The 16558-nt window shown below is 37.0% G+C and overlaps 1 protein-coding gene across 2 annotated transcripts in view; it reads right to left on the bottom strand.

Annotated features, from left to right (window-relative positions):
* Window positions 1-16558, bottom strand: part of SMC2 (structural maintenance of chromosomes 2) — a 48924-nt gene that overhangs the window by 22918 nt on the left and 9448 nt on the right. For both annotated transcript variants that reach the window (XM_074395112.1, XM_003925267.3), the window contains exons 10-14: window positions 8710-8943; window positions 7049-7208; window positions 6448-6565; window positions 3036-3174; window positions 1649-1768 (exon numbers count right to left, since the gene is read on the bottom strand). In XM_074395112.1, the coding sequence (XP_074251213.1) occupies window positions 1649-1768; window positions 3036-3174; window positions 6448-6565; window positions 7049-7208; window positions 8710-8943 (771 nt within the window). The remainder of the gene's footprint in view (window positions 1-1648; window positions 1769-3035; window positions 3175-6447; window positions 6566-7048; window positions 7209-8709; window positions 8944-16558) is intronic.

Below are 16558 nucleotides of genomic sequence, written 5' to 3'. Positions count from 1 at the left end.
TTAAATACTGAAAGATCTATTGCTAAGTAAAATATTTATTAATAGCTAGTACTAGACATTATGAAAGTTTCTGTCAGTAAAGAGCCATTACCATGTGTCTAAATCCAAAATTGACTGGACTGAACTTCCTTATAGTACAGGCTGAGTATCCTTTATCCTAAATGCTTAGAACCAGAAGTGCTTCAGTTATCAGATTTTGGTATATTTGTATTACACTGGTTGAGCATTCTAAATCCAAAATGCTCCAATGAGCATTTTTTGGGTGTCATAGTTTTGAATTTTAGAAAATTTCAGAGTTCAAATTTTTGGACTTAGGGTGCTTATTAACCTGTAATTCCCAAATCAACACAACTATATGAAAATGTTGTTTCAATAATCAAAAATTTGGTTTCACAATAAATATATTTTCATACAAATGAAACATGCTAGAGCAGTGGTCTGCCAGTTATAGAAATAAAAACATAACTAATAATTGAGAGAGTAAAAGTAATTTAAAAAATTCCTCAACCCTCTATTTCGATCACAATGCTTCTTCTCAGCCTTTGTCTATAGAGGCTACCTCTGCCCATCATCTTAGAAAAACTAAGCATCTCCTTTAGAGCTTAGTATCAGCAGTGGCAATCACAATGTAAGCTGCTCTATGTAACACACGTTCCGTATTGTTCTTTGATGTGGCAGCTACCATTAAACAGATCTGGCTCAGGGATCTGAGGCAAAGTATTTTTGCTGTTACTTGAAATCCCAATTTTCTTCTAATGCTGGGACTTGACATATGGCTGAATTAACTTCCTGAGCCTTCTTGTCTTAATGGTGATTTTTCAAGTAAAGGAAATGCCAACCAAAAACACCACCTTTCAATTACACAGCACTCATCTTCCCTCTCCTGATAGTATATATATCATCACAACTGTATTTTGAAATCATTTTCATTGAAATCTTCTGAATTTCACTAAGGATATGATATTCAATTAGTTACAAGTGTATTTCTAAGTTTCACAGAAATGTCTTCAACTCATGTACTTGGAATATCTACTCAATAAAAAATTCTTATTACAGCTGAATGTTATGACTGACTTGATGTTTTTACAGTATTACACAACTACAATAACTTTCAAATGTATTTCCTTGTACTAATCTATTTTCTTACTAGCAAGCATGTCACTTCAGATCAATGTCAACAGTTGAATGGGATCCTGGTTACGTGCTATATACCTACACAGGCTGAACAGTAATCTAGAAGAACTCTAATCATCATTGCAATACTAATGAAGGCCTTCCAAAATGGCTGTCGCTGTGGGCAGTTTAAGTGTGCCTGACATAAAAAGAAACAAAATCCAAAAACTTGGATATTTATCTAGAAGCTCAATTCTAACTATTTAGGAAACAGAAGTGTAATTTTCACCATCACCTGATAGTCATGTGACTTAAGATTTAAAAAGGACATTCTAATATCACACTTTTAAGTATCAAAGGGAGTTCAAGTCTTTCAATATTTCTATTCTCTCGTTAACTAATTGCACAAGCCAACTCATTTTTTTTTTTTAAATTTTGTGGTTCTTCATATGATTATGCCCCTCAAAATTAATGCCTTCTAACTTAATTAAAAAACACAGAAGAAGGTTAAACATAAACAAGACAGAAGACTTACAAGATTCTGAGCAATTCGCAGAGTTTCTGGTGCAATACATCTGGCTGAAATTTTATTGAGTGGAATTATAGTGTATCGACGTTTCAGTTCCCCTCTTTCTAGTAGCTTTTTACCAGTAACCTAAGACACACATTTGAAGTTTGAAAAATACATTTTAAAGATGACTGAAAATTAAAAGAATGCAAGTTTAGTGCCGCTTATCTCAAACCATTAAAGTTAAGATTACATATGCAATCGAGTATCATTTGACCTTGAAAAAGGAGATGCTGCCATTTGTGACAACATGAAGAAACCCAGAGGACATGATGCCAAGTGACATAATCAGACAAAGAAAAAAAATACTGTATGACCTCACTTATACATGGAATCTTTAAAAAAAAAAGTTGAATAAAGTTAAGAGTAGAATAGTGGTTATCAGGGATGGGGAAAAAAAGAAAATGGGTAGAAGTAGGTCATAGATTAAAGGTACATATTTGCAGTTAGGATAGATAAATCTACCTATTTACAGATGTAATGTATAGCATGAAGACTATAATTAATACTGTATACTGAAAATTTGCTAAGAGTAAACTTTAGGTGCTCTCACAAAGGTGAATGGTTGTGTTAATACGCTGGACTAGAGTAATCATTTTACTATGTATATGTATCAGAACTTTTTTTATACTATTTTTGAGATACAGTCTTGCTCTGTTGCCCAGGCTGGAATGCAGAGGTGTGACCTCAGCTTACCGCAACCTCGACCTCCCAGGTTCAATCAATTCTTGTGCCTCGGCCTCCAGAGCTGCTGGGTCTAAAGGTGCATGTCATTGTGCCTGGCTAACTTTTGTATTTTCAGTAGAGATGGGGTTTTGCCATGTTGCCCAGGCTGGTCTGAAACTCCTGGGCTCAAATGATCTATCCACTTCAGCCTCCCAAAGTGCTGGGTGTGAGCCACCATACCCAGGCTTGTTGTACATTTTAAACATACGGAATGTAAGTTTTTCAAAAAGTAAATTTGGCAATGACTATGTAGCACTGACAGGACGGACTAAGAGCATTTTACAGAAGAATAAAAAGTGAGAATTGAAATGTAGGACGTTACCTTGATGGGTAGACTGACATTAAAAAGAGGTCATTTAGTCCCAGATTATTTTATAAATATATTCAACTTATACAGCAAAGAGACCCCAAAAATCTAAGATTGTAATATGCATTCTGAGTTCCTGAGTAAGCATGAGACTTCCTATGGAATAGTTATCAAAAGGTTATGAACCAAATGGTTTTACCCTAAAAATGTGTCACCTTAGGGGAGGCCTTAAAACATCAAGAGAGTATTTAATTCTTTTAGCAGCATGTGACTTTTCAAGCTAACCAAATTTTAAATGTTTAAAAATTAAAATCAACTTACCTCTGTGTCTACTACAACATTGTAGAGTCGTTCTCCAGCCACTAATTCTAAAGCTGTGGTTGCAGAAGTATCTTTCACACTAATGAGAGAAGCCACAAGTCCTTTCACACAATTTCTATTCCAATTCTTCTCTGGATCCCTGATACAGAAAAGTTGACAAAAATCAATCTTAGATAAGAAAGTAGAAAAAGTTATACTTTATTCATCAAGAGCTCTTTTGGACAATACCTTAAACTTAAATGAAGGCAGAATCAGCAAATGGTTTTAACAAACCAAAAATTTTAAAATATCCCAAATGACTAGCCAGCTGTTGTTTTTAAATCAATTGAGGAGACAGAGCCAAGATGGCTGACTAGCAGCAGCTCAGGATTGCAGCTCCCAGTGAAGGTGCAGGGAGTGAGTGGACACCTGACTTTCAGACGAATTTTTGTTGCCCACAGACCAGGAGATTCCCAGCAGAGGAGCCCTACGGGTCGCCAGCAGCAAGTCTTTTGGCTGGCGCGGCTGTTTTGCTGGCATCCTGGCGCGGTGGTTCTCAGTGCGAAGTACGAGGGACTGGGTGCCCTTTTAGTTGGCGTTTGGAGCTCTGGGACGGCAGAGTCGCCTATTCAGCTGATTAAAAAGGGCACGGAAGCCGGGAGCCAGACTGGGAGATTCCTGGGCAGGTAAGCGCCACAAATAGCCACTGTTTCAGCCGGCCGCTGGCCCCACACGGGAAATTGCATAGATCCCACTGCCCTTTCTGAGGGCGACTGGGGCACCTGGGAGAGAATCAACCGTTCAATTAGGAAAAGAAAAAAAGGGGGCTCCGAGGCAGGGAACCAGGAGATCGGGCTCGGCTTGTCCCACCCCCACAAAAAAACAGCAATTGGAAATGCTGACAGTTGAGAGTTTCACAGCAAGCACAGCTGAACCCAAAGGTCCAGCTCTGTGGAGGAGGGGCATCCACTGAAGGAAAACAAAGAAACAGAAATAACATCACCACCAACAAGCTGGATGTCCACTCAAGAGACCCAATCTGAAAGTCAGCAAGTACAAAGACGACAGGTGGATAAATCCACAAAGATGGGAAGAAACCAGTGCAAAAAGGCTGAAAACACCAGAAATCAGAATGCCTCTCCTCCAGGGGATCACAGCTCCTCATCAGCAAGGGAACAAGGCCTGACGGAGAATAAGTGTGATGAATTGTCAGAATCAGGCTTCAGAAGTTGGCTAATAAGAAACTTCTGTGAGCTAAAAGAACATGTTCTAACCCAGTGCAAAGAAACTAAGAACCTTGAAAAAAGGTTTGACGAAAATGCTAAGAATACACAATTTAGAGAGGAACATAAGTGAATTAATGGAGCTGAAAAACACAACAGGAGAACTTCATGAAGTATGCGCAAGTTTTAACAGTCGAATTGATCAAGCAGAAGAAAGGATATCAGAGGTGGACGACCAACTCAATGAAATAAAACAAGAAGACAAGATTAGAGAAAAAAGGATAAAAAGGAATGAGCAAAGTCTCCAAGAAATATGGGACTATATGAAAAGACCTAATCTACATTTGATAGGCGTACATGAACGTGACGAAGAGAATGAATCAAAGTTGGAAAACATTCTTCAAGATATTATTCAGGAAAACTTTCTCAACCTAACAAGGCAGGACAATATTCAACTCCAGGTAATACAGAAAACACCACAAAGATATTACTCAAGAAGACCAACCCCAAGGCACATAATCGTCAGATTCACCAGGGTTGAAATGAAGGAGAAAATGCTAAGGGCAGCCAGAGAGAAAGGTCAGGTTACCCACAAAGGGAAGCCTATAAGACTCACAGCAGATCTCTAGCAGAAACCCTACAAGCCAGAAGAAGAGTGGGAGCCAATATTCAACATCCTTAAAGAAAAGAACTTGCAACCCAGAATTTCACATCTAGCCAAACTAACCTTCACAAATGAAGGAAAAATAAAATCTTTTGTGAACAAGCAAGTACTCAGAGATCTCATCACCACCAGGCCTGCTTTACAAGAGCTACTGAAAGAAGCACTACACAGAAAGGAACCAGTATCAGCCATTCCAAAAATATACCAAAAGGCAAAGAGCACCAACATAATGAAGAATCTACATTAACTAATGGGCAAAACTGCCAGCTAGCATCAAATGGCAGTATTAAATTCACATATGTTATTATTAATCCTAAGTTTAAATCGACTAAATGCCCCAATCAAAAAACACAGACAGACAAACTGGATAAAAAGCCAAAACCCATCAGTATGCTGCATCCAGACCCATCTCACATGCAAGGATATACGAAGACTCAAAACAAAGGGATGGAGGAAGATTTACCAACCAAATGGAGAGCAAAAAATAAAATAAAATAAAAAGCAGGAGTTGCAATTCTCATCTCTGATAAAATAGACTTTAAAGCAACAAAGATCAAAAGAGGCAAAGAAGGACATTACATAATGGTAAAAGGATCAATGCAACAAAAAGAACCAACAATCCTAAATATATACGCACCTAATACAGGAGCACCCAGACACATAAGGCAAGTTCTTAATGACTTAAAGAGAGACTTAGACTCCCACACAACAATAGTGGGAGACTTTAACATCACACTGTCAGTATTAGACAGATCAACGAGACAGAGACAGAAAATTAACAAGGATATTCAAGACTTGAACTCAGACCCAGAACAAGTAAACTTAATAAACATTTATAGAACTCTCCATCCCAAATCCACAAAACATATATTCTTAACAGTACCACATCACACCTACTCTAAAAGTGACTACATAATTGGAAGTAAATCACTCCTCAGTAATTGCATAGCTTTCAGATGTTCAAATGAAATATTGGTTGGCTGCTTGTTTGTTATTTTCCTCCCTTATTCCTGTCTCCATTGTTAAGCACAATTATTGGCATAAAAGAGGTTTTCAATTAAAAAAAAAATCAATCAATAGATATTTCATTATGTTTCAATGAAATAAGAACTCTGATGTTCTAATCCCTGTAATACATGATTACTGTAAATATTCCATAAAAAACACACATAGCAAAACAAATTCTAAGATGAAAATGTGGATATTTAGTATTAATGACAAAATAACTTTAAAGACATTCTGAACTAAGACTAAGTTCCCCTCATTTTGATTTTACGTTTGGTGGCATCATTAGCCATTAAATTTCAGAAGAATTGCCCTGCCAACATTTGAAACATTTCAACAAATGTTTAAAGGAAAAATACCAATGACAGAAAAGCAGTTTACAACAAGTTTCATTTAAAAATCTTGGTGTCGACAACATTTTCAGACTGTTTCCAGCCTAACTAAACATGTCTTGATTACAGAGTGAGACACTGTCTCAAAAGAAAAAAAAAAGGAAGTCTTGATTATTACCATATTAAAATTCAAGGCTCTAATCTCTTACTTGTATGCAAATCGAAGATTGGGAAATCTGGCTAATAGAGCTTCATATGTTTCTTTCAATCTACTAATATCACGAGACAGCTGCCTGCGCTTTTCCAAAAGGCTTTCTTCTTTATTTTCTGAAAGATAAATTATAATAAATTAAAACAAAGTTTTAAAAACTCACAGTATACTGTTTTAAGGAAAATATCATCACTACTTCCAAAGCATGCAAAAAATACACATTTCTGATAAGTATTAAGCATGCTGAACCTTCCAATTTCTATGCAGTGTCAAAAAGACATTATTTCCAACAGCAAGTAACACAATTTTCATTCCAAAAACTAACATCCAAATTGAATGCCTACTAATGTAGAAATACACAAAAGACATTTTTGAGTTTTCAAATGATTGAAGCAGAAAATTCTCAATACTGAGTTCTCAAAAATTCAGCATTGTTTTATAATCAGACATTTTTTACTATATTTACAAACACTTATACTAACGCTCTTTAATAGGGTAAGAAATGTCTCCTACTGGCTTCTGTTCTTTATTTAAATTAGCTTTTTATAAAAAAATCACTACCTCCTCATGATCTGATTATCATGTTTTTAAAGGCAAACCTTCATAATTTAGCTTTTCCATTTCGGCTTCAAGTTTTTCTTTAAGTCTTTTTACAGCTTCCAAAGCTTCCTGATCCTTTCTGTAGCCATTATCCATCTTCTTAACTTCAGCTTGTTTATTCTTTAATTCCTGCTGAGCATGCTTCAACTTCATCTGAGCCTGTGACAGAAAAATGGAACAGACTATAGGATGTATGAGGCAGGCACTGCTAGTAATTAAATAGCCAAAGGTTCAGATTGGTTTTACTAAGAGACCTTAGCCTTAAAAATTTAATTGTTTGGTCTCCTGGATTAGTATTTCAAAAGATTAGTCATTTCCCAGTATTTTCTCCTCAAAAACTACTCAAAGTATAAACTAATATATGATTAATATGTTGTTAAAAAATGTGAAATTTAAGTCCCTATTTTTAATATTTATAAGACATGACATTAAAATTGAAAGATTCTATCAAATAACTGTCAGTAGCTAATTAAATTAATAGAAAGCTAGAAATCACAACTCTAGTTCCTTTCTCTTCCACTTAGTTGTTCATATTTGTAGTTGCATATATTTGTGAGTGTTGTTTAGTAACAGTAAAAAAAAATGAATTGGGTAATAAGATATAAGATTATAGAGAAATGGAAGATAAATTGACAGAAAAACTTAAATGCTGACAGTCTGATAATTAAATGCTACAACTCTTGATATTTAAATGCTAGAACTATTTAAATGTGTCAGACCTTCAAGAACTTATACAACTGAGCACTGCTGCTTAAAACTATGAACTAGTATTCTAAACCCTAGATTGGGGTGTCCTCCAAAACTGTATGATACATTTTTCCCAGTTCCCTTATAAAATAATAGACAAACTGAGAGTACTTTGAAGATTTTCTACTGTTGGAGTTCTTATAAATTTGTGACTACCATCTCTGTCATGTCTGAAAGAAAAAGATGCAAATATATAAAGAGAAAAACCAGAGGATTAGTGCATAATCACATATATTTGTGTGCCTATATTTTAAAATCTGCGTCTTCCATTAAAAACAAAACAATGATGTGGCTATCTATGTACATGTATTTTTTTCTGCTAGCAAAATTCTTGTGTTCATAGGACTTTAAGTTGCACTACTATGTAAAATTTGAGAAACATTATAATAGACTGACAAGACTTTTAAGATTATGAAATCAGAGTAGGAAGATCAAAGACTAGAATGAGGATAAATGTGAGGTAGAGGTATTTCCTAGAAAAATGTAAAATTTCAGAAGCAAGGTTTTAAGAACTAGGTATGATAAGCAAAGCAATGGGAAGGACAATCCTAACGCTTAAAACTTCAACATTATAATATCAATAAAAAATAAAAATAGCCAAAAAAAGAAGACAAGAATAAATGATTAATCTCCAAAATTCCACACAGTGCTGCAAAGAGAACAAAGCACTTACATATGGAATTAGGGTAACTTATGCTGTACAGCATCTTAACAAATTAACGTCACCAATATTTAGCAATCAACCTATTTGAATTTTGCTGTATTGGGCATTAGAGTTGCAGATTAAAGTAAACCAACAAGTTCCTTGACATTGATTATTTTCAACATTATGTTAACAACTGCCAAAGCATAATGTGAAAAGAAACTTCTTGGGAAAAAAAGCAATCACATAGTGCTTAATGTCTATATTTACCTGTTTGGCTTCTGTCTGAGCTTTACTGATATCATTTTTACAGGCCATCATTTGACCAGCAAGAGTTGCTTCTGCTCCGTCTTCATTACTGGACAGGCCAGCGGAAACAGCATTGAAGTGCTGCTGTGCAGCAGCCAAAGCTTCAGCATCTTTATTACTTGCCTCTTGAAGGGCATGCAGTCCATCTGTTATCTTTTTAACCTCTTTTTCCTTTGCTGCTAAAGTTTTAGAGTCCTTTAGGAAGAGTTTCAAATTGAAAAACATTGTATTTAAAGAAAAACATCCGCTTCCTTATACGCATATACCCTTATGTAATCAAATTCCATAGCAATTTGGAATAAGCATAAAATAATTTAACCATCATAACTTTATAAATGCTGAATTATTTTGAAATTCACTCAGTTTTTAGAATAAATGAAACTCTTATGCTACCTGAAATATTTTCATTCCATGTTACACATTAAATCCATGAGACTCTGGGCTAAAAAATAATTGCAGATTTAAACAAATCACTTGAAAGAACTAAAAATGAATTTCTAAAACTGTAAAACTGAAATAACAGATATCCTACACTAACTCAAAAGTAGAGATTTTAGGATTAAGAGCATGTATATGGAAATATTTTATAAACTGTCAGGAGCCATAAAAATTTGAGCATTAGTTTTATAAAAAGAACTACTATCATGTAACATCTTTTAAGTAATATTAACCAGATATCTGACACTGCAAGATACCAGCACTGAAAAAAGAAAGTTTAGCAATTTTATTTATAATTAAAGTGACAAGAAATCCTGGCCCACTTGATTAGTTCATGATTCATAAAATATTTATTAGGCGTTTATATATAGCAGGCCCTGTTCTAAGACATTAAAGACACAGACTGAGTCGCTGTCCTAAGGGAGCTGATATTCAAGAAAGACATAGTAAACAAATAAATAAAGCAAGGTAGGGGAATAGAGTGATAGGAACCACTACCTTAAGAAGAAGAATAAGAGAAGGCCTTTGAGATGCCATTTGAACAGAAGACTGGATGAAGTGAGAGAAGCAACCGTGCAAATACATGTGGGGCAGTATTCTCGACAAGTCCTGAGGAACGTGTTTGAGGAACTGGGCTAGGAGCACAGTGAGTAAATGGTTAAGGAGCCAAGAGTCGTATCATGAAGCACCTTGCAGGCCATGGTAAAGATTTAGATTTAATTATATAGTTGATCCTTAAACAACATGGGATTTGGAGTACAGACCTACTATGCAGTCGAAAATCACATATACTTTTGATTCCCCCCAAAACTTAAAACCTTACCAATAACACAATTAACCCATATTTTGTATGCTACAATAAATACTGTATTCTTACAATAAAGTAAGCTAGAGAAAAGAAAATGTTAAGAAAAGCATAAGGAAGATACAGTACTGTGGTATATTTATTGACATCGTCAGTTTACATCATCTGTTCAAAAGATAAATCATCTGTCTGAAAAGGCAGGCAACCATGGCTGCAGACCTCAATCTACGGTATGTTATCAAGCAACTCAACTTTTTCTTGTAGCATCCTGACTTCTCTCTGCTTTTTGGGAGCATTTTCAGTATCACTAGTGGCATTTCATATGGATCTCAGGTTATTCAGGTTTATGGCATTTTTCATCCATGATGAAAAATACATGAGAACCACAAGCGATCACTTTCTACTGAGCTCTGCAACTCACCGGAAACATGAACCACTAAGAAGTAAATGATTAATGTCACACTGAGTTTACTTGAGCTCACACAGCAGCAATAGAAGGTAGCTACAAAATTATTACAGTAGTGCAGTATGTTCTGTAGTAAGTTATATACAGTTATCATTTAATACTGCATCTGGGCCGGGTGCGGTGGCTCATCCATGTAATCCCAGCACTTTGGGAGGCTGAGGTAGGCGGATCACAAGGTCAGGAGATCAAAACCATCCTGGCTAACATGGTGAAACCCCATCTCTACTAAAAATACAAAAAAATTAGCCAGGAGTGGTGGCATGCATCTGTAATCTCAATTACCTGGGAGGCTTAGGCAGGAGAATCACTTGAACCCAGGAGGCAGACGTTGCAGTGAGCCAAGATTGCAACACTGCACTCCAGCCTAGGCAACGGAACGACATTGTCTCAAAAAAACAAAAACAAAAAACCCCTGCATCTTTACATTTGTTTATATTTCTCTCAACTGCAAATAGTGTCAAGTATGGGGTTTGCGTAAGTTTTGATAAATTCTAACTTCTAGTAAGAGATTTTTGCATATTTTATGGTAGTAAATGATAAAATAAGACTAGTGCCTACATATATTTTGTGTATTTATGACATACTTTTTATTTTTCTATGTCTAGGCAATATGGTATTTGTCTGCAAGTTTTTTTTCAAATTGCTGCAGACCTCTAAATAATTTTCCAAAATATTTGAGAAAAATCTCCAATAAGTCAATCTATGAAGTTCAAATCCTATTGTCCAAGCATCATACAGTGTACACGTAATTCTGGAACCACCAAAGGATTTTAAGTACAGGAGTGATGTGATTCAACTTATATTTTAGCTTCTGTAAAAAACAGACTATAGAGTGGCAAGAAGAAAACAGTAGGGCAACCAACAGGAACATTATTGCAGCTACCCTCATGACAAGTGATGGCTTGAATGAGGTTGGCAGTAATGGAGCTAACAAAAAGGGGCAGTATTCTGATTATACTTTTAAAGTCAACAGAATTTGCTGATGGAGTGGATCTAGATATTTAAAGAAAGGCAAGAATCCAGAAGGACTCTAGGATTCTGGCCTAAATTAGGTCAGAATTCACCTAACTTACAATTAGGTAAATGGTGGTAAGATTTACCAACATGAGGAAAATTCAGTAACACGGGTGGGTTTGGGTAGGTGAGGAAAATTCCTAAATCTATTCTGGATATGTTAAGTTTTACACTTTTTAAAAGTCATCCAGGTAAAAATGTGAACTGAGTAGCTGGACAAAGAAATCTAGATTTTGTTGGACAATTATTTGAGTGTCCTTAGACTAAATTTTTTCTCCCTCTCTCAGTTGTAGTTCTCAAAAACAATTGTAGAATGTGCTAGAAAATGCAACACTCTGATAGAGGCAAGGGCCTACATAATCCATATTCTAGTTCAGTACCCTCCTAGAAACATGCATGTCCCTTCATGCTTTAGCTCAGGAACTCATGTCAACCAGTCAATCATGTCTGGGTTTAGAACTAGGGGTATAAACACAGGGCAAGCTACTTTCTGGGATTCCTCAGCTGTATGGGGAACATACAGATGAAACTCCATCCCACCCTTGTGGGTTGGCCTACCATGAAACCTAAGCTTCTACTGTCTATTACTGCCGATCTATAAAAAGTAAATCTGTCACATATAACTTCTGCTGTATGAGTGAGTTCTATTAACACCAACAAGTTGGTAACTAGTGAATAGTGAACTTGTTTCACATCATCAGTGCAGTTAGTAGGATCTGTTCTGACAGAATCATGGCTTACTGATGAAGCTGGAATGGCTTCACCCTTTCCCTTCCCTGCCCCAATACCCAGCCCAGGGCAGAGATGTCACCCTGAAGGGTTGAGGGGCTTGGATATGCAGCTGCATGTTTTACGGAGGTGGCATAATAAATGGAATATAGATGACCCCTTAAATGAATGAGCTGGCTGCATGGATTAAGGCAGAGAGAAAGAGAGAAATGGGGAAGCTCAGCACATGATCTCTGGTTATTGGACACATGTAATTGCTCATTCCCAGGGCCAGAGAGCTCAGGCAGTGGGTAGTCAGATGTATCCTGAGAGAACAGACAGTCCCTGAGGCATTTGAGAGAACCAACACATGCAAAGCAGGCCTTCATAGAAAAGGAGGCTCACTAGCTAGAGGACAGGTATACAGAAAGGCCAGGGAAGGCTTATATAGTCTGGTTGAAGTGTTTGTTTGATAAAGGGACTCTGTGAATCCAAATGGCTAAGGGGCATAGTTTAGAGTGGGACCAAGGGCTCCAGGTCCCCACCAGAGATGGCCCTATACCCTCATCAAAATGAGAAAAAGAAATTAGGCTTTTCCGGAGTTCTTGGATATTGGAGTCCACAGGATATACTTCCAGTTTTCCTAGGGAAAAATTAAGTTGATGATCATGGGAGGGTTTCAGGTGAATGTAATGACTCACTATGCTTATCTGCCTCTGAGTAGGATAACTTGTGTCACTTTGGGTGCTGGTAACCACAGTTCCCACCAATGAGTATGGACACTGATAGTTTGGTTGCCTGTAATGCAGATCACCACCACCACCTGAGGAGGTATGCCCCTCGCAGCTAAGAATTTGAGCTATACCAGTGGCGCATATCCACATCGGCCTGCCACCTTTTACTCAAGAGCTCATGTTACTCAATAAAAGCAGTACTGCGTACCAAGTGGAGAATTAGACATTACTTTCTTAATTAAAACTCACTATACATAAGAATGTCACAATGGCCTAGTCTGGCTGGTCAGAAAGGCCTGTGGGGCATGAAGACTAAAACTGGAAAGTCACAGGCTGAATGCCAAGGTCACATGGACACTAAGCCAAGGAAGTGTCCCAGATATAGTCAAATAAAAACTCTTGGTGCTGGTGGCACTCAATAATAAAAATGAAGCCCCACAGCTGGTAGATCTCTTGGGTACTAAACATAGCATGTTACCCAAGTGGGTGTCTTTTTTGGCCCCCTTTAATCCAGGTGCCCAACAAAGCCACCAACTTTGAACAGGGCACTTTGCAGTAGCAGACCTTGGAAGATAATTTAAAGTGGTGGCCTTGGTGCTGCTTTTGAAATACTTATACCCTGTTAGCCTGATGCAATGATACATGTCCACAATCTCTATGCATGCTGACTGAAGTCTATGGCAACAGAAAATTGTCACTGGTGAAACCCAGTCTCTCAGAAGCTGAACTTTTAAGTAGCTTGAAGCAGCCACCTGATATAATCCTTTGGAATGATAACTTCTTGCTTGCTATTGTGCACTGGTGGAGACTATGTGTCTTAAGGCCAGAGCACTACATGTGACTCTGTGACTTAAACTGCCCATTCTTACTTGGATGCTTATAAACCCTATCAACGAATTGGGGCAGGCTCAAAAGAGCTCAATTATCAAACGGAAATGGTACATTTGAAATCAAGCCAAGTTGGAACCCCAAGGGACCAGTAGGACTCAGGAAAAAATGGCTAGCTTATTAGAAAGGTCCAAACAACCAACAGGGGATGCTTTGGCTTCTCTTCTGGCTCCCTGGGTCCTAAGATTCTGAGATGTGCCTACCAATGGCATGGCAAGGTTTACTCAAAGTTCCATCAAAATCAGGGGATCCTCTTGACTATAACCAGCATCCGGTCAATAAATGGTCATCTTTTGACTGAGACTGAACATGGGCATTATGCTCAATGGGCCAAACTATATGCAGTGGTGATGTCCATTCAGGCCATCCCATCACTGTATCTTGCTACATTTTACCAACTCACAGGCTACTGCCAAAAAGCCTAGCCATCTGGTCAGGAGAAGGGCAAATGAGTGACTGGAATGTTAAAAAAAAAAATCCCCTTTGTGAAGACTCAGTATATCATGAAAATGGCCATACTGTCCAAAGTAATTAATAGATTCAATGCTATACCCATCCCCATCAAGCTACCACTCACTTTGTTCATATAATTGGAAAAACCCACCTTAAACTTCTTATGAAACCAAAAAAGAGCCCACATAGCCAAGACAATCCTAAGCAAAAAAAACAAAGCTGGAGGCATCATGCTACCTGACTTCAAACTATACTACAAGGGTACTGATCAAACAGCATGGTATTGGTATCAAAACAGAGATATAGAACAATGGAACACAACAGAGGCCTCAGAAATAACGCCACACATCTACAACCATCTGATCTTTGGCGAACTTGACAAAAACAAGCAATGGGGAAAGGATTCCCTATTTAATAAATGGTGTCAAGATAACTAGCTAGCTTGGTGCTGAGCAGAAACTGGACCCCTTCCTTTCACTTTATACAAAAATTAACTCCAGATGGATTAAAGATTTAAACATAAGACCTAACACCATAAAAATTCTATTAGAAAACCTACGCAGTACCATTCAGGACATAGGCATGGTCAAAGACTTCAATGACTAAAACACCAAAAGCAATGGCAACAAAAGCCAAATTAAACTAATGGGATCTAATTAAACTTAAGAGCTTCTGCATAGCAAAAAAAAAAAAAAAAAAACTATCATTAGAGTGAACCGACAACCAACAGATTGGGAAAAAACTTTTGCAATCTACCCATCTGACAAAAGGCTAATATCCAGAATCTACAAAGAACCTAAACAAATTTACAAGAAAACAAAAACAAAAACAAAAATGCATCAAAAAGTGGGCACAGGATATGAACAAACACTTATCAAAAGAAGACATTTATGCAGCCAGCAAACATAAAAAAAAGCTCATCATCACTGGTCATTAGAGAAATGCAAATCAAACCACACTGAGATACCATTTCATGCCAGTTAGAATGGCGATCATTAAAAAATCAGGAGACAACAGATGCTGGAGAGGATGTGGAGAAGTAGGAATACATACACAGAATACAGAAAAAGATGAAAAAGGAGCAAGCAGCATCAGTGTGTGAAGCTTAAGGACATGACAAGACTAAGGAAAAATGAACCCAAACCAAGGCAGGTCCATATGTTTAGAGCTTGACAAACCTCACTTAAAAAAAAGTAATGGATTAACTGGTTTCAAACTATTGGATGCCACAACACAGACTGCTACATCATTCATATTGCTTCAAAATTTGTCTATAATTCCTCCAGTTTCTTAATTCAACAACTGTATTTCTCTGCAAAAATATCTAAGAGGGCAAATAAATTATTTTGACAAAGTTAATTTTTTTCCAGTGAAAACACAAATGTGTATCTTCAATAGAAGAACGGAATCACCCTCAAAAGAAGTACCATAAGCTCCAAAAACACACCTGCTCATCTACGTACATGTGAGACTATATACTCAACTCTTCCGTTGCTATGGATGACCTATTCCTATTCCTAGTTCTTGCAAATGAGACCTCCTCTAATTATACACTAGTTCCTATCCTATTTTCGACTACTAAGGGGCCCTATTTTAACAACTCTCCCATCTCTCTCTTCTGAATCATAAATGACACCTTTTCTACTGGATCTTTTCTGCTAATAAGGAATTTATTTATCCCATGTATAATCAAGTCAAAAAACTCTTCTGTATTACCCTCCAGTTAGCTCTCTATTTATCCTTCTTTCAGAAAACTTCTCAAAGTTATCTATATTCACTTTTAATTTTTTCTGCCCTCATTCTGTGAGAGTATAAACGCAATCTAATCAGGCACTCGTGGCCACTTCTCCTTGAAACATCTTTTCTACCTAGACTCCAGGACAACTTACCAGCGTAATTTTCCTCACACTACTCCATCTCTTTTGAATGCTGAGATATTCCAACAATAATAGGGAAAATATCCCAGGGCTCCAAACTTCCTATGTAAACTTACAGTCTTGATAATTTTATCTAGTCTTATGGATTTAAATAATGCCTGTACATTGATGATCCCTCCAAATCTGTATGTTTGCTGAGATTCAATATTCATATATTTAAGTACTTAATCAACATCACTTCTCAAGATGTTTAAGAGGCTCCTCAAGCCTATTACATTCATACTGTATTTCTTAAGCTTATGAAACCTGTTCTTCCAATTCTCCACCTTACTTCAATGGCTACCCAATTTAAAACCCCAAATTGTACCCTTTTCCCCCTACACTCCTAATCCCCTGCCCTGCTTTACTTTTTCTCCACATTAGTTAT

The sequence above is a fragment of the Saimiri boliviensis genome, chromosome 2, assembly GCF_048565385.1.
Source record: "Saimiri boliviensis isolate mSaiBol1 chromosome 2, mSaiBol1.pri, whole genome shotgun sequence".
Lineage (NCBI taxonomy): Eukaryota > Metazoa > Chordata > Mammalia > Primates > Cebidae > Saimiri > Saimiri boliviensis.
This window is presented reverse-complemented; position numbering and strand designations above follow the sequence as displayed.